This window comes from Raphanus sativus, chromosome 7 (genome assembly GCF_000801105.2).
Source record: "Raphanus sativus cultivar WK10039 chromosome 7, ASM80110v3, whole genome shotgun sequence".
Taxonomy (NCBI): Eukaryota; Viridiplantae; Streptophyta; class Magnoliopsida; order Brassicales; family Brassicaceae; genus Raphanus; species Raphanus sativus.
In genome coordinates, this window is record NC_079517.1 from 5,608,333 (window position 1) to 5,627,916 (window position 19,584).

Below are 19,584 nucleotides of genomic sequence, written 5' to 3' on the forward strand. Positions count from 1 at the left end.
GAACCTGAAATCTGAACAAAAGTTTGTTCAAGTGCTAAAACCTGAGGTAAATTTCACTCTAGATAAGAATGATAATATTAACTCCATGATAAGATTAATATACTTGTCTTGTCCAAGAGGAAGTGAAATAGGTACAGGAGACCAAGGTGAGAACAAACCAAACAAAGCAAGAGAATTTCTTGCTGCCACAGCTGAAATTAAGGTTCTTTGTTCTTTGTTTTCATCAGTTTATAAATTTCTTTACTTTGATATAATATACTTGTCTTTGCCAAGATGTTTTGACCCAGGTATAAGCAAAGAAAAAGGCATTCCAAACCGTGATGAAGTTTTGCCACAAGATGCCTTAGCCATGATTTCAATAGATGCTTTCCAGAAATCAGTTCAAGGAGATGCTGAACCAATGCCATTTAAATTCAGCATCAACAAGGAAAATTTCTATGATCTTAAAATTCTTATGAAATTTTATTATCCAGATATGATTCAATTGTCTTTGCCAGAAAGTTTTGATCCAGGTATAAGACAAGAAGATGTTCATACCAGCCTAGGTAAACAGGTGCAAGAAAGGCAGCCATCAATCCAAAGTTGTCCAAAGAAGAATTTAATTCTTCATCATGCTGAAGCACCTAAGGTAACTCCGGCCCTAAGACATTCTGTTTATCAGACTTCACTATCAGATATAATTCATTTGGTCTTTGTCCAGAATGTTGAGAATTTTTCAGGTTGCAAAGAAGAAAGCTTTAAAGAAATCCCACCGGATACTCTTTTAATGCTTGGAGAATCAGTCCCAAAGATGGTCAACTATAAGACTACCAAAAGTGTGAAGTACCATCAACCTCAGAAGAGATACAATGACAATATCCAGTACAGAGGCGTGATCATTTCTCATCTTTTCAAAGAGGAGCCACCAGATGCAAAACCCATCCCCAAACCAAAACAATATCAAGGTAAGGCTTTGGAATCCCAAAAGAGAATGAAACCTGACTTGCTCTATTGTGGTGTATCAGGTTATCCAGTTTTGAGGTCAAAACTTTTACAAAGGGGAGGGAATGATGAGGCCATCAAACCAGTAGCTGAACCAAAGGTCGACCCAACACCCTGCTCAACTAACCATGGCGCCAACAAGGACATATGTGCACTAAAAATGCCATATCTCATCAACCAGGAGGAAGTTTGTCACGAAACCAATTTGCATGGATTCGACACTCAACAAGAGCACGCGGAGAATTGGTTTCATATAAAAAGGATTAATGGTTTGGAAGATATGCTATTTACAAGTCAGACAACCTCCACTGCATCCGAATTGGCATTTCTTGAGAAACAAGGTATCTATCAGCCAAATCAGGAGGAATATTCGTGTAAACCAAGCTGGGCCTTAAAGGAGTACCTCTTAGAAGTCCAGAAAAAGAAGTTTCAAGGCCAGAGTCCAACACAAGTTGAAGATGCATCTTATTTACTAAGATATGCAAGAATGGTTCTATATAAGGAAAGTGTTCACTTGCTCAACTTGTGTGCATCACAAACGTATACTTGGAAACCAGGAGATCATCAAGACCATCCAGAAGCCATAATGTCGTCCAGATTCATCCAAGAAAGTCAAGAGAAAGAACTATGGAATATACAAGGCGGTCCATATGAGAATACAAGGCATGATCGATCATTCACAGCAAATAAAAGGTTTCCTTATCTGCCAGCTCGCCTCATATGTGCAAAAAGATCACACTTCTGCCTCTCCAAAGATCAAGCAACGGCTAGTAAGACTTTCCTTATCTATCCACACGTCCAAGAGCAAAGGTATGGAAACATATTTGAATATTTTGGATTATTTTTGACTAACCATTGCTTTGATTTCTCTTGTTTCTTTGCTGAGTTTATTCTGAATATTTTAATTAGTTTAAGGCATTGTTTAGCCATATTTTCGTCCTAGATAATAGTATAATCATTTATGTATTTGTTTCAAGTCCCCAAGAAGGGCAAAGCTGCATTGGACACTATATAAGTCCCTTATAAGCAGTTGTGTATATTTTTGAACCTTTATGAAATATATGAGTCAGTTTGCCTTTAGCAAATACCTAAGTCTTTCTTGTGTGTTGTGAGAAGCAGCCTTGAGAGCAATTGTGTTTTATCAAGTTCCTTTCCATAGAACTTGTGGTTACACTTCGATCCATCAGATTGTGTGATTCAATCTACAAATCTATCCATCTCCATCTCTTTGTTCTTGCTGAGTTGTTTATACGAACAAGCAGCTTGAATCCATACTCCATCATCACACCATCATTCATCCACTGAGATAGCAAGTTGGTTAGACGACCATTTGTTGTTTCCCATCCTCCATTGGTGCTTTGCAAGTCTCAATACAACCGGATCTAATCATCCCATCATCATCTTCATCAAAGCCTTCCATCTCAATCCATCTCACACAAGCCGGTCCATTGATTCTTCTATCTATCCAGCCAGCTTGAGAAGGTCCCTCTTGGTGCCTGTATCACTGGATGACTGATGTCACTTACGTTCAGACAAAGCCCATTCATGTTGGATCATCATTAGATTTCCTTTTCTCTTTTATCACTTTGTATGATGGTTTTTTTGCTATGAGCATCAACAATCACATTGTAACAAAAAGTGGTCAGCCTGGGATCGAACATTCGCGATGCGTGAGTAAATGTGGGGATGTAGGGAATCGAAAATTTCAATGTATAGTTCAGCCACCGTACTAGCATTTAATGAATTTGAACATAAGTATATGTTTAAAGTGGAAATGTGATTTTATTTGTGTTTACCTGCACTAAATATTTTTAAGTTGACAAAAAGAGAATTAATTAGTCAGGATTCAGGAGAGAGATGCCAGATTTAAGCAAAGAGGGCCCCCAAAAATGTTTGGTTTCAGCTGGCATTATCATCATCATCATCTCCTACGTATGGGCTATTTTTGTCCTCTGCATATAGCCATATACTATATAAAAAAATGAAAGAGAAGAAGAAATATAGATAGATATAGATGTGATTAAGAGGCAGACAACTTCCCACCTATCTTTTCTTACAAGAAAAAAAAAAACTTCCCACCTATCTTCTTCACACTCGTTCTGACACCGACTTTTCTGTTATGCTAAAACCTATATATTTGTCAAGTATCATCTCTTCTTCTTCTTATGTCCTAATCTCGACATTAATCGTTTGTCATTTACGCAATCTCCACATCCCTTTGTTGGTAACTCCGAGACTATTCTTGGAAATGGACCACTTTTGAATTTTCTCCATACAAAGAAACGTCTCATCTTCTTTCTCCCTCTTGTCGGTCACGTTTTGGTGCTAATATTTTTCTTCTTTCTTCTTTCTTTTTTGTTTGTGATCTGATCATAAAAAAAAAACTTGAAGAAATTCAGTTATTCTTCTGGTGGGGTTTATGCTATTTATAATAGCTGGTTTGATTGTGAATTGATCTCTGGTCCCAAGTTTGAGATTATGCAGAAGAAACGAGAGATCTGTGAGTACAGAGACAAGCTAGACAAAACCTTGTCTTCTCCTGATCTCACTAATGACCAGACTCTCAAATCCCTTCTCGGAAACCAGCTTTGCTCTTCCCAAGGTGCTCTGTTCTGAAAAACCTTGTTTCGTTTTTTTGTTTTTGTTTTTACACACTGAGATTTTGCCTCATGTTGTTGGTGTGGTCATTTTGTAGAGTGTAATGAGAATATATTGGATAAAAGAACAGCTGATGTGTCAAAGCTACTTACCAAGCTTAGAAGTGTTTCCATGACGGATCATCATGGAAGCAGTGATTGGAAAGTATGTTCTTCTCTTGTTCACATATTTATATCAGTGATCTTGGATTGGAAAATAAAAAGTGTTTTATTTTATACAGCTGAAACATGATCTTAAAGATTGCCGTGTCATGTACCGTGAAGGTCTCGATGGAAGTCCTTTTCACACTATGCTCGTTGAAGGTTACATGGATGCCCCTGTCCATGAATGTAAGTTCTTTTTTCTTTCTTTCTATTATAATATAAACTTCAGATTCAAAATTTTTTGTATAGAAAATGTACTTATGATGATGCAGGTTTGTGCGTTTCGTGGGAATCAACACTCTACAAGAAATGGTTAGTGAATGTCACAAGATTTTGGACTATGAACAACAGGAACTCATGTCTTGTTAGTAGTTCTATACTCTAGTTTTCTTATTCATTTATATATATATGTATATGTGTTAGGTGGCCGCAGTTTACGTTTCCGCCATTTAAGATTGTACAAAGCACATGCTTGCAAAAGGTTCGGATTGGTGAACAAGTATGTTTTGTAAGGTATGTTCCAATTGCAAAAAAAAAAAAAAAAATCCTCATTATTTCAAAAGTTCGTTTAAAGGTTTCTTTGTAACCTGAGTAATCTTTACATTTGTGGGAAGAAAGGATGAAGGTACCATGGCCATTAGCAGAAAGAGAGCTTATTGTTCACTATTTTTTGTTTGAATACTTTAAGGATGGCTTAGTCGTCATCCTTCTCAACACGGTAAAAAAAAAATCAAAAACCCTTCTCTAATGTATGAAAGTTCTTTGACATGATCTGAAATCAATTTTGTTTTTGCAACTTTTTTTTTAGATATCTGATTTAGATAGCATTGGAGTTTCCTCTAAGGAGATCAACGAGAACGTTATGTCAGTAACACCTGGTGCGGTGAGGATTGATATCGTAGGCGGATTTGTTTTACAAAAGGTTACTCCAGAGAGGAGTTACTTCAGGTTGGTGTGACTCATTGTACTAGTGTAACATGTTACTTGTTCTTTTGGTTATGAAAGCTTTATGTCTGAATATTGTAGGACGATAGGGGATATAGATATAAAGCTGGACTTTGTCCCTCCGTCTCTTATGAATTTTGTGTCTAGGCAGCTCATTGGTAACGGTTTCAGATTATATAAAAAGGTAAGTAAACCTGAGTTTTTGGTTTCATTGTTTTAATGTTTTTGTGCAGTTTTTGATAACGTTCTCTGACATGAATGTAAACAGTCAGTTGCATCGGTGGCTAAATTTGATGAAGATTACAGCAGAGCTTTAGCTGATCCGTTGTACACTAAGATACGTCAAGCTCTGTACTCAACTGATAATAAGGCAAGTGAGGAAGAACCAAAGTTAGAAGCCAATGAACTGAATGGCGATAAGGAACATGAGAATGATGACGATGTTATTGAAAATGAACATGTAGACTGTAGAAAAACCGTTCCTGAGATTGAAGAAGATGATGAGTTTGAGGAAAGTATTTCTTCAGAGGAGGGGAATATAAATGGCAAGACTAATGGCGACATCAGAAGACAGTTTTGCATAAGTCCAGAGGTAAAACAAGCTTTAGGGACTCTAGATAGAGTGATATACATGGTTAGAAATACAACTCCTGTTCAAGAAGCTGAGGAGTTGCCGCCAGACAGAGCAGGGGATGATCACACAAAGCAAATCAGCCTGTTAGAGCATTTTGAAAATGTTCCTCAGAAATCAGAGAGGCAAGATTTTTCAACCTCAACGGTCAAACAAGAGATGAGCGCTTTTAGTGAAGAAGACAAGAGAGAGAAGGAGACAGGAGAAGAAGAGAATGGGAACTTAGACAAGGGTGGTAAGAACAAGAGCTTGGGGAGGAGAAAACGTAAGACACGCTGCTTGGCTTTCAGGTCTTGGCTCTAAAAGAAGCTCAAGTTCCTATCGTTCTGCCAAGAGTGTGCCTGCAAACATACGAGTTGATAAGAATTTGGATTGTGTTTACTTGAAAATCTAATCTTAGATGCATGATCTATGCAAAAGTTTATGAGAAAAGATATATACACATTTTTCTTTTGAGAAATTTCCTTTTATAAGTTTTTATCACAAAATAACATCACAAAGAAAAAAATGATCAGTTTTATTGAATGTTAAATATGCATTTATAATCTTTGGATTAGTCAATGTAAAAATTAGAGTTTAGAGTTAATCGATGGGGTTTGTATTCAAATTTTTAAAAATAAAAAATATTTTTTTTTAAAAAAATGCTATTTTAATCATTTTATTTTTTGAGAATTATTTTTTTGATAAAAATTTAAAAAATGCTATTTAAGAGAATTGCATTTTTCTTCTTATTACTAACATATTATTCTACTAGAAACCAGACTGAGAAAATTATCCATCTATAATTTCGCAACTAAAAATTTTATGTATTTTATATACTTTTACCTAATACAGTATAACATCTTTAAACTAATACTCGATAAATTAATATACACTAAAATTTTCTATAAATTAATATAATTTTAGAGTTTCAAATTGAACTTTGGTTCAATTAATATATCAATAAATTAATAATCTCTATAAATTAATAAAAAATTATAGTTTTGGTGTACTTCCAACATTATTAATTTATAGAGATTTCACTGTATTTCTATGAACTAATTTTTATCAAAAACTACGTCTAATAATCTTAATTACACTATATTTTTAAAAAATTAAAACTTTTTCTATTAATCTATACAATTTGTTAATATTTTTTTTTTTAATTTGAGATCAGAAACTCATCTTTTCTAGTATACAAATAACTCGATACTCAGTTAAAAAAAATTGTTACTCTCTTTTTTTTTTTTTGTCAAACAAATTGTTACTCTCTTTGAGAACATAAAATAAGAGACAAACCGATTCTTTGAGTTACTGTTTGGTTTGGTTTGGTTAAACCAAAACCCAAAAATTTTAGCAAACCGAAATCATAAAAATCCCTAATTAATAATTTCGTCGACCGTCGAAGAATTTGCATTCTTCTAACAAGTTTCCGGCGAGGAAAGACTCCTTCCTGTCTTCTTCTCCTCCGCAAGTCGAGCATCACTTGATGGAATCGAAGATTACGACCGCGTCTACTCCTCCTCCAACTCCAACTCCAACAAACCCTTTCTTCTGCTTGAAATGGCCATGGGACTCTTCAAACAAACAACCGAAATCTCAAAGCGTCTGCGACTTCCAAGGACCGTGGCTTTTCAGATCTATGCAGAGCGTCGGTTCGATCGCTCTCGCCTCCTTCAACTCGTTCGGGCTCGGTCACGGTGGACCAAAGAAGAAGCCTTTAAGAAGCGCTTCAGAGCAAGGGGAAGCAGAGCAGAGAGCTTTCGCAGCTGCGTTAGCCAGCGAGAAGGACGCGACCGTGCTCGAGTTTTACTCGCCTAAGTGCAGACTCTGCAACTCTCTGCTCGGCTTCGTTCTGGAGGTTGAGAAAAGGAACTCGAATTGGCTCAGTGTTACCATGGCAGATGCGGAGAACGAGAAATGGTTTCCCGAGGTATTAAAAAAGATTAGCTCTTTTTCCCTTTCTCTTCTAACGCAAATACATAACTCAAAGACTTTTGCTTGTGTGTGTCTGAAAAATGCAGCTTCTTCACTATGATATAAAGTATGTACCTTGCTTTGTTTTGTTGGACAAAAATGGACGAGCTTTGGCCAAGACAGGTGTTCCTAGTAGCCGGGCTCATGTTATCGCCGGTATCTCTCATCTTCTTAAGATGAAGCGCCCACCTACAGTCTGAGAAGACCATTCTTGTGTATGATTTGTTTCTGATACACTAATGTTGTGGAAGATTATGGTGAAAATACATGTCTTTGTTGTACATATGGGTTTTCACTATGGTTGCCTTCTGTTTTGTTGGCGTTATGTCTTTAAAAAGGTGAAAATCAATTTCACGAGGAGACAACTCACAGTCACAAATTGAAGTGTATTTGCTCTTTATGTGTATACTCAATGATGTCCTAATGAGAATTTGAATAAGACAGTACGAAGACGAAGAAATGAGTTTGTTCATATTCGCACATAAGAGATTCATTGATTACTTTTAGGACATTAGAGCATCTTTATCCTTGCAACCCATTTTGGATTGCTTAGTAATATTTTAGTAGTATTTAAGAAGTAAATTGTGCTAAGAGATTTGGGTAAGCAACTTCAATTTTTTGATCCTCCATTGCAAGTCTCTTATTTTTGGTTGCTTAATTTTTTTTAGCAAATTATACAATTGAGTATTGACACAAGACAATATTCTGTAACACATGAGTACAAGCCTACAAGTTCCAAATACCTTCAAGAGTACAACCGTAATAGTGTAATACAAGACAACAATACTACAAGACAACCATGACACAAGACAACAAGCTCCAAATATCTCCTCGTCTTTGTTAACTTCGGGTGAAGCAGAGCCTGCACAATCATAGAACAGGAACACATTAACTCCACAATCATAGAACAGGAACACATTAACTCCAACAATATAACCTTAACGAAATATAACCTTTTGCATCAACGAGAACACGATCAAGAACAAGAACATTAAATCCATTAAAATTAGGAGAACAAGAAACACATTAACTCCAACAAACATAAACACTTAGAGCAACTAAAACAGAACCACTTAAGAGCAACTAAAACAGAAACACTTAGAGCAACTAAAACAGAAACACTTAGAGCAAATAAACAAGATAATCAAGAGACAGAAATCACCCCAACAAAGAACTCAAAATTGAAACAAACTTGCAACAAAATTGATCATGCGTTTAAGACAAATCGGTTTCTTATTTAACAATAACCAAAACAGAACAAAGAGACATCAAGTTAATTCCTTCCCACGCTCACCTTGTGTACTTGGTGAAGAATGGAAAGGGATATAGCCCAAAGAATCCAAGACCTGATTCCATATCTGCCGTCCAGGAGAGCCACCGAGAGACATGCATGATTGAACAACCACGAAAAGACACACCGATTGATCGTCGTCAAAGAGAGGTGAAGAACGAGAACCGGAATCGCCGACTGATTCACCCGACGACGAGAGATCAATCACGACGTTTTCAATTCGAAGCCGTCTGATTTCGCGAAGCGGCCAGAGAAAGAGAGATGAAACCGAGAAACAAAGAGCAATGAGAGAGAGGAGGAGACTTGAATGAAGGACGCGTGTCCATAAGCGACCGTCTCTTTCTTCGCTTAATTAAGCGGCGGTGCTTCAATTAAAAGGTAATTTCTATTTTTATTTAATCACAATTAAGTTAAGCAACCCCCATTAGCGACTGGGATAAAGATGCTCTTACAGTTACATAACCTTAGCTTGTGATCTAGACAATTAGACACCAAGTGTTTTTTAGGCAAATGTTGATGTAGTTAGAGTAGGATAAGCACATGTGCACTTCAGTTTGTTTCCAGAGTTGATTGATGAAAGTAAAATAATAATAAAAGGTATCGTCTTGGAAACTTACTGGATATTCTAACACTTGATCGATAGGTTCTTTTGACCTATAAGCAGCTTCTTCAATGTTCACTTTGATGACTATTTAATATATCCCACATCGATTGGGATATAGGTCCTTGGGCAATATATAAGTGTGTGGGCATTCCTCCATTCTTGAGTTAACTTTTGGGTGTGAGTTAGGCCCATCACTAATATAGTATCAGAGTCCATAGTGAAAGCCCAACAGATGATTTTCCATATAAATAGTTGTCTACCTATGTAGCCTATAAAAATGGTTCATCTTACTGTGGTATATCCGATGTTGGGCTTGGGCTGTTTCCGTTGGACCGTTTCCCACCCACATCTCGAGAGGGCTATTAATATATTCCACATCGGTTGGGATATAGGTCTTTGGACAATATATAAATGTATGGGCATTCCTCCACTCTTGAGCTAACTTTTGAATGTGAATTAGATCTATCACTGATAATGACCACCAGAGGAACCTTTATATTCCTAAGAGATCTCTTGTTGATACTCCATTTATTAATCTACGGCAAGAAGACAAATGGGAGAAGTAGAAAGAAAGCATATTGTACCACGATCTTTATCTTACTGACTTAATAAGGTTTTTAATAATATGTGTTTTCAAGAAAATTTCGCTTTCGTCGATGATTCAACAAAGACCATCAATGATAAAAAGAAAAGTAGAAGGTTCTAAAGAATGTTTTTAGTTGGGACTATGAGTAAACTATACAATCTTATTGCCTAACCAAAATCCCATCTTTTCGCATTATTTCTCTATCTCTCTCTACCTTCTTATTACAAAATTAATTTCCTTTTTCTTGGTCTCTTTAAATTATTCGATAACACAAGTGTTTTCATATAAAAGTGGCAGGAGAGTATCTATCAATAGGGGAGAATGATAAGAATAGTGGCTGAAGGTTTACGTGGAAGAAATGAGACATTTTTGGTGAGGTATTGTTTCCAGGCAGTAATCTATGAGCTATGGCATGAGAGAAATGTGAGAAGAGTAGGGGAAGCTTCACATCCAACTGCTTATCTGATTGTCCGATTGGATAAGCAAATTCGTAATCAAATCACATCTTTGAGAAGAAGAGTAGGAGATAAGCATAAGAAGACCATGGAGACTTGGTTTGGGAGAAACTAAATAGAGAATAGAAGTTTTTGGGTCTAACTGGTGACCAAGGAATGAAGAGGAATAATGCATTCCTTAATGTTCCTAACAAATTTTACCATTCATTAGGAATAGTCATTTCTTTTCATTCCTTCTCATTCCTTTTATTGTAGAGAATTAAAGAACAAATTTATTTCTCACTAAATTTGATATGGAATAACCGTTCCTCATCTTTTCCATAATTTTATTCCCATCAATTCTTTTCCTTTTTATTCCTACTATTCCCGAGATGGTCACAGTTAGACCCATTTGTTTCTCTTTTGTATTAAGGCTGCAGAATAATCTCTGTACAAACGTTTTTTTGGTTGAATAATTTAAAATTCTTTCAAAAAAAAAAAGTGACGTGTTAATCTCTTATAGGAAAACGAAAGAATTGGTGTAAATTAATTAATTTTAAACGTCGGTTTATTTTTTCTTACCGTTTCCAGAAACGACAATATGTTGTGCGTTTAGGAAGGAAACTTGGTCCCCAATTAATAGTTGACCCACCCTGAGATCCTCTCCTCTTTGTATATAAATACACATGATTCGTGATCTGGTCTGAAGATCATAAAACCATAACACACACATTCGAAAACCCCCTAGTCAACCGAAGAAAAGCGTTGAAAAGCTCGCTCCGATGGCAGACCACAACCTTGATCGCGCTTCTAGCTCCATGGACGTTGCAGCTGCAGAGGTAGTAGAAGCCGAACAAGTGAGTTCCTTTTCTTCTATTTCCCTCTCTGACTTTTACCAAATCTGAGTTTCTTCGAGATTAGGTGCTTAAGTGAAATCAATTTGTTCGTTGCCCTAGTCTAATATGGATTCTGGATTGAATTGTTGAATACGATTTGATCATAAACAAAAATATTCTGAAAGGTAATTGTGAACCCTTTTTTTTTCTAGCAGGCCCCAATGGCAGAAAACGATGATATGGACTCAACGGTATTAATCCATCTCTTCCCCTTTTATGTATATTATTACTGATTGCAACAACAACAGCTCTAGCTCTAGGGTGTGACACGTGAGTGAACATTTTTTTTTTCTCTTTTGCAGCAGTACTTTGCGAGCAGATTAAATTATCTTGCAGCAGAGAAGGCCAACGGAGAGAATCCATACCCACACAAGTTTTCTGTCTCGATTTCAGTCTCTGAGTTCATTAACAAGTACAAAAGCTTATTCAACGGAGACCATGTTGAAGACGACCTAGTTTCTGTAGCTGGTAATAATGATAATAAAATACTTTCTATCAACTTTTATATAAAGCAGTATATATATAGTTTATCTTTGTTCAATGTTTTATTTTTTTATTTTGGTTATAGGACGGATAATGAGCAAGAGATCTTCATCTTCCAAGCTTTCATTCTATGATCTGAATGATAGTTGCTTAAAGGTCCAAGTAATGGCTGATTTAAGGAAGTCTGAACTAGACAGAGATGAGTTTGCAAAGCTCCATGAGTTTGCCAAGCGTGGAGACATCGTCGGCGTCACCGGTTTTCCAGGTTCCTTTACTTGTGATTGATTATACATGTTGCTTCAATCTGAAACGTTTGTAATTAATCTGTTATGTCCTCTCTCTCTCTCTCTCTCTCCAGGAAAAACTAAGAGAGGAGAGTTAAGTATCTTCCCACGATCGTTTACTGTGCTGTCTCCTTGCCTCCACATGTTGCCTGGAGCTGATAATAAGGTAAGGAGAGAAGAACTCTTTGTTGCTGCTGCTAGTATATGTTTGAGTTCTCTTTCTCATTTACTTAACCTGTTTCGTATTCTCTCTTCAGAAGCGAGAAGTATGGTCTCCAGGCAACCTAAGACATCCTCAAACATATTTTCTCAAGGACCAGGAAACTCGTTTTCGCCAGCGTTATCTCGACCTAATGATGAACAACCACGAGATTCCTCAGATATTCAAGACCATCGATAACATCAACAAGTACATAAGAAGATTCCTCTCCGGTCTTGATTTCGTGGAGGTTTCGACTCCGATGCTGCACACGATACCCGGCGGAGCAGCCGCGCGTCCCTTTGCGACGCACCACAACGACCTCGACATGAAGCTCTACATGCGCATCTCGCCCGAGCTCCATCTCAAGCAGCTCGTGATCGGCGGCATGGACCGCGTCTACGAGATTGGGAAGCAGTTCAGGAACGAGAGCATCGACGTGACGCACAATCCAGAGTTCACCACTTGCGAGTTCTACATGGCTTACGCCGACTACAATGACTTGATGAAGATGACTGAAGATTTGTTGAGTGGTTTGGTCAAGGAGCTAACGGGTGGTTACAGAGTCAAGTACCATGCTAATGGTTATGATAAGGATCCGATAGTAATCGACTTTGCTCCTCCATACAGGTTGGGTAGCGCATAGCTCTTTTTTTTTAAAGTTATCTTATGAGAAGAACATAATCTAATCTCTTCTTTTTTTTTTTAATCTCTCTAGGAGGATTGACATGATCGGAGAGTTGGAGAAGATGGCTAATCTCAATATACCAAAAGATTTGGCTAGTGAAGAAGCTAACAAGTATCTCATTGATGCATGCGCGAGGTTGGATGTCAAGTGCCCACCTCCTATGACAACTGCTCGTTTGCTGGATAAAGTAAGTTTCCTTCTTAAGATGAGTTATGTGATTTTTGGTTCATGCTTATTTAGTTAATTCTTTGTGCAGCTTGTTGGACACTTTGTGGAAGGGACATGTGTTAACCCCACTTTCATAATGAACCACCCGGAGATAATGAGTCCATTGGCAAAGTCGCACAGATCCATCAAGGGCTTGACTGAACGGTTTGAGCTGTTCATCAACCAACATGAAGTAAGCTTTATTTATATATATAACGTTTTATTAATATGATCAACAGTATAGTTCCTCTATACTAACAGTTGTCTTTTATTTGTTTGAATGCAGCTCTGCAATGCCTACACTGAGTTGAATGATCCTGTGGTGCAGCGTCAGCGATTTGCTGATCAGCTCAAGGTATAATAATTGTGATCTAGCCTCTACTCTTTGTGTCTGTGTTGTATCATTGTATTGAAACGTTGAGATTATATTTTACAGGATAGACAAAGTGGAGATGAAGAAGCGATGGCAATGGATGAGAGCTTTTGCACTGCTCTAGAGTATGGATTGCCTCCTACAGGTGGTTGGGGAATTGGAATTGACCGGCTTGCTATGTTGCTTACCGACTCCCAGAACATTAAGGTCCCTATTTTTTTCTTATTCATTCTTAATCCACGCTAGTAAAAAAAATACTACACTAAGTAAAAGTACTCATGTCTGAAATGCTCTTGTTCGCAGGAAGTTATAACCTTCCCACTAATGAAGCCCCAGGACTGAAATATATTTTCTGATTTTGTGATTGTTTTTTTCAGATTGTTTTCAGCTTTTTCTTGTAATTAAACCAAAAAAAATAATACTACTTTGTATTGTCCAAAAAGAAAAACTAAGAACTCATGTAATTCTCTTATCAAGACATCTTAAACAGAGCCAACTGTGAATTCATAACCAAAGATACTCCAGTTGATTAATATTCAAACCGGTAGGACCTAACCGGTTTGGTTCGAGTAGAGCAAGTATTTAATTGACGACCTTTTCTCTCTCTGTTTCTCGCGACCTCCCCAAATGAACCGAGCAAGGAGGAAGCTGGTGGCTTCAGTCTCCACCCTTTTAACAAGACGATCATATTCTCCTTCTTCTTCTTCTACTTTCCGGTGCAATCCACTCGCTAATAATTCACGAACTCACTTGATCAGCAAATCTCTGCAATCTTCTTCTTCTTCAGCTAATAAACCACCCCTGGGGCTCCGATTTTCCGGGAGAGGTTTTTGCTCGGAGGGATCCTGCGACGACAAGAGAAGCTCCTCCGTGTGCTGGAACTGTGGCTCCTCGTCGGAGAAAGCTGCGTTTTTGTTCTGTGAATCGTGCCGCACCATTCAACCCGTCCATGATTCCGTCGATTACTTTCAAATATTTGGCTTGTAAGTAGTAAAGGTTTATACTTTTTAGTTGGATTCCAATAAGCTTGGAGGATCGTGCAAAAGATGAGACCTTTGAAATCTGGGTGTTTGAATTTTTAATAAAATAGGGAGAAGAAGTATGAGTTAGATGGTGGGAGCCTTGAAGGCATTTACAAAGACTGGCAAAAGAAGCTTCATCCTGATTTAGTTCACAACAAATCTCAGGTCTCCCTTGTTTTTTTACTACACTGAGAGAGCTTATCATTTACTTGCTGTTTATTATATTTCTTACAATTTTGTTAACAGAAAGAAAGAGATTTCGCAGCAGACCAGTCTGCAAAGGTGACTGAAGCTTACCGGACATTAACCAAGCGACTCTCAAGAGCAATGTATATCGTAAGCTCTCTTCACCTACCATTGCTGTTGCTCTTGTTGCTAACTGGTTTGGTTTGGAGAAATATAGATAGATCCTTGTGAGTTAACGTTTGATATTGGTTCCGTTTTCTTTTAGATGAAGCTGAATGGTAAAAATGTCAATGAAGAAGAAACAATAACAGATCCAACCTTGTTAATGGAGGTAAATGAGTCTTACTCACAAAAGATCAGTTTCTCAATGGTTTTTTTTTTTGTTTTGTTTGTGCGACTGCAAACACACTTATCTGCTATGACTAAACACCTTCACTTGGTTTTGTTCTACGAAAATGGTGTCAGATTATGGAACTCAGAGAGGCCATTGCAGAAGCAAATAATTCAAAAGAGTTAGACCAGATCCGATCCCAGGTACCTTGAACATCCTGATTGATCTAAGCTTCCTTTAGATGCTTCGGTCTTTCATCAACTTCTTTGGCTTTTCAAACAACTTAAGAATCTGCACATCTTTGGGCATTGGTTGAATATACTACACTGATCTAACCAATGTGGTTTTGTTGTTTTTCTCAAGGTACAAGAGAAACTGAACCAATGGTCTGACTCTTTTGTCGAAGCCTTTGAAAGCCACAGGTTTGATGAAGCTGTAAAATGTATCCAAAGAATGACTTATTACGAGCGAGCTTGTGAAGAAATTGTCAAGAAGCTATGATGAGGAAACTAGTCCTTAAAAGATAAACCATTTTTTTGTTCGTTTTCTTCTTTAAAGCCTTACCCTTTGAAAGGAAACACGTTATGATAAAAGCATCTTAGCTTCATGTTTACTTATATAGAACCCAAGACTTTGTAATAAAAGAGCATTCACGGATTCGTTATTAAGAAGGAAAAACATTGATTTGCTACATTGGAATGTCAGATAAAGAGAGGTCATGTAGATACCTTTCTCTGTGCTAGCAAAGCAGACTTCTTCTGTAAAACACTCCGGGCAAGGTCATGCTTACCTTCTCTGTTCAACCCATATAAAACTGTTCGGAAATTGACAGTGCTTGGAGCAATACCCTTATCCAGCATCTCAGACACAAGTCTCAGTGCATCTTCAGATTCACCTGCTTGGCACAAACAGTTTATGAACTTACTGTATGTTTTAAAATCTGGTGAAGTTCCCTTCTCTTTCATATCATTGAATATTTTCCAAGCCTCTTTCGCTTTCCCTAGGCTCATGTACCCACATATCATTGCCGTATATGTAACAACCGTAGGCTCACAGCTTTCTTCTTCCATTTCCTTGCATGTCTCTATTACCTTGTCTATCTGTTTCTCCTTGAAGAAGTGAACAATCAGAGACGTGTAGACATGTACACCAGGTTTTATTCCTACTTCCTTCATGGAATTCACTTTGTCCAATGCTCCTTGTAACTGTCCCCTCTGCAGTAGACCATGAACAATGCTTCCATAAGTAAACTGGTCCAGTAAAGACCTCTCTCCTTTAAAGCTGGCTAGTTCTGACAGAGCTTCCTCTAGTTTTCCTATTCGACAAAGAGCTCTTATGTAAATGGAGTAAGCCACAGGGACTGAGAAACCTATCTTGCCAAGAGAATCCAAACAATGTTTCGCCTCCTTTGTGTTACCGACTTCACATAAGCATCCCAAGTAGTCTTGGACTAGTTCCTTATCTGGAACAAAACCTGAACGAATCATCTCCCGGAATGTTCTGATGGCTTCTTCAACGTTCCTGCCTTTCTTCTCGCAGAGAACTGTGACTAAACACTTGAAGGTCGAAGGCCTTGGAGACAGACCAGTATCTTTCATTTCCTTGAACGTTCTGATCGCAATGTCGGTTAGACCGGTTCTACCATACTGCATTATCATGATTCCCCATGTGTCTTGTGTTATCACGCAACCTTGTCTTCTCATCTCGTAAAACAGATTCCTCATCTGCTTGAAATCTTTCCCACACCCTGCTACTTTGATGCTCATGTTGTACGCCTCGGAACTGTGTTTGTAACCATTTCTTTTCCCCACCCATGTAAAGAAACGTAGAACAGCGTTCCCATGTATCTTGCCGTTGCGAAGAACCTCAACTACTAGTTCTGGTGTGAACTTGACTGTCGATTTCTCTAGAGATTCTTGTGTTCTCTCCCAATCTCGGGAGGATGATAAGATGCCACAAATTTCTTGCACATCCATTACGTCAACAGCAGATGAAGAGTGCTGCGCTACTTGCGGACGAATATAGTCATCAACAAGCTCCTCTTCTTGCCTTAACTCTGTCTTGCAAGATCCGTTTAGTTCTTGATGGAATGTGCATTTCTTCTGAAGTTGTTTGATATGTTCAATCTTCTCCTTTTCGCCATGTTTCTCCATGCAAGAGATAACCCAAGAAAACATATCATCCCTGATAGCAATCTTGGAGGCGTGCATCTGATTAAGTAGCTTTAGGATCTCATCGTAATTTGCTGACTTACAGAGCTCCTTCACAAAAATTGAATAAGCTTTCCACGTCGGTTTGAAGCCCTTTTCCTCCATGCTGCTAAACACCTTCCACGCCTCTTCTACTCGGTTTTGGCCCAAGTAACCAGCAACCACGGCTGTGATAGCGACGCTGTCAGGCTCAATCCCGTTATCTACCATCTCTTTAAACAATTCGCAACCCTTTTGAAACTCTTTCTCCTTGAACAGGTGTTGCATAATCTCAGTGTATGTAGAAACTCTCGGTGAACGCTTTGAGTTTCTTCTTATAACTTCCAGTTGTTCAAGTGCTTTAGAAACATTGTTTTGCCTAAGATACCCACTGATAATGATCTCGCTGACATTTGAGTCATCCATATTCCTCTTCTTCATTATCTCAACAATCTCTAGAGCGTCTACCATCCTATTAGCTCTGCAGAGTCCTTTAACCAAAATCTCGAAATACTTAGCGTCGATGCACACCTCCTTGTTCTTCAACACCCGAATCAGCTCCAGTGCCTCTCTTATCTTTCCAGAAACACAAAAACTCTTGAGCAGATAACCAAACGCATCGTGTTCTGAAACTTGGCATATCCTAACCATGTCGTCTGCAATAGACTGGACTACATCAACTTTCTCTGATCTCGCTGTGCAGTCCAGTAACATCTTGTACGTCCTCAAACCAAAAGTAATACCTTTTTCAATCATCTCCTTATAGAACTCAAGCGCGAGATCACCTCTCCCAGCGATGCATAGAGACCTAATCATGATATTATAAGCCGCAGCGTCGGGTTCGAAGCCATCTTTCTTCATTTTCTCAAAGACAAGCAGCCCTTTCCCAATCTTTCTCGCTTTACCGTACACAGAGATGAGAATAGTCCACGTCTTGACATCCCTATCACACGAGTTTCTCTCCATTTCTTTCACTAATTCTTCTACCATATCGAGATCCCTCGCTTCCCCAGCTATGCTCAGCATTGTGTTGTAAACTCCTACTGTATGTGAAAAACCGTCCTTGTCTTTCACCCAATTAAAGAACCTCAGAGCTAGATGAGGGACCTTGAAGCACCTTTTGAGCACTTTCTCTACGATCTCTGGTTCGAACCGAAGACTCAGCTTCTCTAACTTGTCCTCCATGGAAGACGTGATATCGTCATCTGCTCTGATGACGCTCGTAACCTCATGAACCACGGGGCTGACGTCGAGTTCTTCAGAAACAACAACAACAACACCTTGGTTAGCCTCTTCATTTGCATTTGAAAATCCGACTCTAGCATTTTCACGAACAGTTTGCGTGCAAGAAACCAATCCTCCATCGCCTAGGGTTTCATCCGACACGGGAAATCTCAGCTGGTTGGTTTGGTCTAATTGGACAGCATCGGATCCCAAAATCTCGGTGATCTCGTTAAAAAGTGAGTTGATTGATGTAGCTTCTGCTTGGATCTTTGATTGTGTGTCACGGGTTTTGAATTTGGATGACTTTGAGAAAGGTGAGAAAGAGACGAGTACGGTGCTTCTTCGTGTCTGATCCATTAAGAAAGACTTGATTCGAAACAAGGCTTTCATCGCTGTTCTTTTCAATCTGAAGTCAATTCTGACAGCAACCGGGAAAAGGAAAAAGAGGTGGTGAAAGAAAATAACGGTCAAGATAGAGCGGTTAAAATTATCGTTAACAAATTGATTTGTGCATTTTGTCAAAAACACCTCCCAGAAAAAAACAAATTACATTTACGTTTCTCAATACTTTTTTTTCCCCACAGTGACTATTTTAGTAAGTTACGTGAACAAGCCCAATCAGAAGGCCTTCTACCTCGTCCATATGGTTATTTGGGCCAGTTGACTAAGAAAAAGAATACATGGGCCAACTAAACAAATTATAGTTTTTTACTTGCTTTAAATTAAAAAATTGGACTGAATAATTAGCGGGTTGAGCCAAGCCCGTGCAGTAGTGCAACGCACAGACGACTCGCAAAAACACAGATAGCAAGCTATCTTAACGGGCCTTTACCCTAAAAAAATAGAGTTAATATCGTGTGGCCCGATGGACCACATATCAGATATTAAACTGATAAGAACAGATACTACACTTGATCTTAGCCAAAAGGCCGAGAAAGGTATGAATTGTAACGAAGCCTGGCCGAGTATTTTATACAGCTTCTCATGCCTTCTATTCGTGTTTCGTTAGCGATGTGGGACTTCGAAAATAGACACTCTTTCTATTTTAGCGGGTGTTCGAGGCCTAAACCGACAATTCTTGAACTCAAAAGCCCAACAAGTCTTTGCTAGAGTAGCTGGGCTTCTTCTTACTTACCTTGTACAGCTAATTGTGAGAGAGAGAGCCTCTCTTACATTTACAGATCGAAATAAAAACGAAGTTACCTTTACGCAGATTTTCCATTCTCGTGATCAGTTTTTCACCTTTAACTGATCTTTAGATCATTTGATTTGT

General features: G+C 38.2%; 5 protein-coding genes, 1 long non-coding RNA gene and 1 other non-coding gene across 10 annotated transcripts; 4 read left to right on the forward strand and 3 right to left on the reverse strand.

Moving 5' to 3' along the window:
- The first annotated feature begins 2,986 nt into the window (after positions 1-2,986).
- LOC108814439 (uncharacterized) lies at positions 2,987-5,831 on the forward strand. The gene is made up of 9 exons (XM_018587011.2): positions 2,987-3,583; positions 3,677-3,783; positions 3,860-3,968; positions 4,055-4,094; positions 4,206-4,295; positions 4,401-4,500; positions 4,591-4,730; positions 4,809-4,911; positions 4,996-5,831. The coding sequence occupies exons 1-9, from the start codon at positions 3,460-3,462 to the stop codon at positions 5,659-5,661; spliced, it is 1,479 nt and encodes a 492-aa protein (XP_018442513.1). The 5' UTR covers positions 2,987-3,459; the 3' UTR covers positions 5,662-5,831.
- A 912-nt stretch (positions 5,832-6,743) lies between these two features.
- LOC108814444 (thioredoxin-like protein HCF164, chloroplastic) lies at positions 6,744-7,671 on the forward strand. Its single transcript, XM_018587014.2, has 2 exons — positions 6,744-7,270; positions 7,362-7,671. The coding sequence occupies exons 1-2, from the start codon at positions 6,827-6,829 to the stop codon at positions 7,512-7,514; spliced, it is 597 nt and encodes a 198-aa protein (XP_018442516.1). The 5' UTR covers positions 6,744-6,826; the 3' UTR covers positions 7,515-7,671.
- A 283-nt stretch (positions 7,672-7,954) lies between these two features.
- Positions 7,955-9,288, reverse strand: LOC108814445 (uncharacterized). The gene is made up of 2 exons (XR_001943656.2): positions 8,609-9,288; positions 7,955-8,176 (listed from the first exon to the last, which is right to left on the reverse strand). It is a non-coding gene; the product is annotated as an uncharacterized LOC108814445 (long non-coding RNA).
- Positions 9,289-10,868: 1,580 nt separating this feature from the next.
- LOC108818040 (lysine--tRNA ligase, cytoplasmic) lies at positions 10,869-13,831 on the forward strand. 4 transcript variants are annotated; one of them, XM_018590888.2, is made up of 11 exons: positions 10,869-11,086; positions 11,278-11,316; positions 11,428-11,593; positions 11,694-11,873; positions 11,967-12,058; positions 12,150-12,721; positions 12,810-12,966; positions 13,036-13,179; positions 13,273-13,341; positions 13,423-13,566; positions 13,663-13,831. In XM_018590888.2, exons 1-11 carry the CDS (start codon positions 11,012-11,014, stop codon positions 13,699-13,701), a joined length of 1,677 nt encoding a protein of 558 aa, XP_018446390.1. In that variant the 5' UTR covers positions 10,869-11,011; the 3' UTR covers positions 13,702-13,831. The 4 variants fall into 4 exon arrangements, with proteins under 4 accessions (XP_018446390.1, XP_056846611.1, XP_018446391.1 ...); XM_056990631.1 differs by having other exon boundaries at positions 11,431-11,593; XM_018590889.2 differs by having other exon boundaries at positions 11,281-11,316.
- Positions 13,832-13,961: 130 nt separating this feature from the next.
- LOC108815231 (iron-sulfur cluster co-chaperone protein HscB homolog) lies at positions 13,962-15,110 on the forward strand. Its single transcript, XM_056990925.1, has 5 exons — positions 13,962-14,342; positions 14,450-14,546; positions 14,628-14,717; positions 14,833-14,898; positions 15,033-15,110. The coding sequence occupies exons 1-5, from the start codon at positions 13,987-13,989 to the stop codon at positions 15,108-15,110; spliced, it is 687 nt and encodes a 228-aa protein (XP_056846905.1). The 5' UTR covers positions 13,962-13,986.
- On the reverse strand, positions 14,867-19,254 carry LOC108818039 (putative pentatricopeptide repeat-containing protein At5g06400, mitochondrial). Its single transcript, XM_056990630.1, has 2 exons — positions 15,627-19,254; positions 14,867-15,331 (listed from the first exon to the last, which is right to left on the reverse strand). Exons 1-2 carry the CDS (start codon positions 18,699-18,701, stop codon positions 15,257-15,259), a joined length of 3,150 nt encoding a protein of 1,049 aa, XP_056846610.1. The 5' UTR covers positions 18,702-19,254; the 3' UTR covers positions 14,867-15,256.
- On the reverse strand, positions 19,058-19,253 carry LOC130498269 (U2 spliceosomal RNA). The gene has a single exon (XR_008937185.1). It is a non-coding gene; the product is annotated as a U2 spliceosomal RNA (small nuclear RNA).
- Positions 19,255-19,584: the final 330 nt, after the last annotated feature.

Excerpts from the sequence above, each read along its gene's own strand:
- LOC108814439 (XM_018587011.2), top strand. The coding sequence starts at position 3,460 with ATGCAGAAGAAACGAGAGATCTGTGAGTACAGAGACAAGCTAGACAAA. Across the intron at positions 4,095-4,205 it reads TCAACACTCTACAAGAAATG|GTGGCCGCAGTTTACGTTTC; the intron begins GTTAGTGAATGT and ends TATATGTGTTAG. Across the intron at positions 4,731-4,808 it reads CCAGAGAGGAGTTACTTCAG|GACGATAGGGGATATAGATA; the intron begins GTTGGTGTGACT and ends TGAATATTGTAG.
- LOC108814444 (XM_018587014.2), top strand. The coding sequence starts at position 6,827 with ATGGAATCGAAGATTACGACCGCGTCTACTCCTCCTCCAACTCCAACT. Across the intron at positions 7,271-7,361 it reads ACGAGAAATGGTTTCCCGAG|CTTCTTCACTATGATATAAA; the intron begins GTATTAAAAAAG and ends TGAAAAATGCAG.
- LOC108818040 (XM_018590888.2), top strand. The coding sequence starts at position 11,012 with ATGGCAGACCACAACCTTGATCGCGCTTCTAGCTCCATGGACGTTGCA. Across the intron at positions 12,722-12,809 it reads GACTTTGCTCCTCCATACAG|GAGGATTGACATGATCGGAG; the intron begins GTTGGGTAGCGC and ends TAATCTCTCTAG. Across the intron at positions 13,180-13,272 it reads TGTTCATCAACCAACATGAA|CTCTGCAATGCCTACACTGA; the intron begins GTAAGCTTTATT and ends GTTTGAATGCAG.
- LOC108815231 (XM_056990925.1), top strand. The coding sequence starts at position 13,987 with ATGAACCGAGCAAGGAGGAAGCTGGTGGCTTCAGTCTCCACCCTTTTA. Across the intron at positions 14,547-14,627 it reads TAGTTCACAACAAATCTCAG|AAAGAAAGAGATTTCGCAGC; the intron begins GTCTCCCTTGTT and ends TTTTGTTAACAG. Across the intron at positions 14,899-15,032 it reads ATCCAACCTTGTTAATGGAG|ATTATGGAACTCAGAGAGGC; the intron begins GTAAATGAGTCT and ends AAATGGTGTCAG.
- LOC108818039 (XM_056990630.1), bottom strand. The coding sequence starts at position 18,701 with ATGAAAGCCTTGTTTCGAATCAAGTCTTTCTTAATGGATCAGACACGA. Across the intron at positions 15,332-15,626 it reads CTTTGCTAGCACAGAGAAAG|CTTCATCAAACCTGTGGCTT; the intron begins GTATCTACATGA and ends TACATTTTACAG.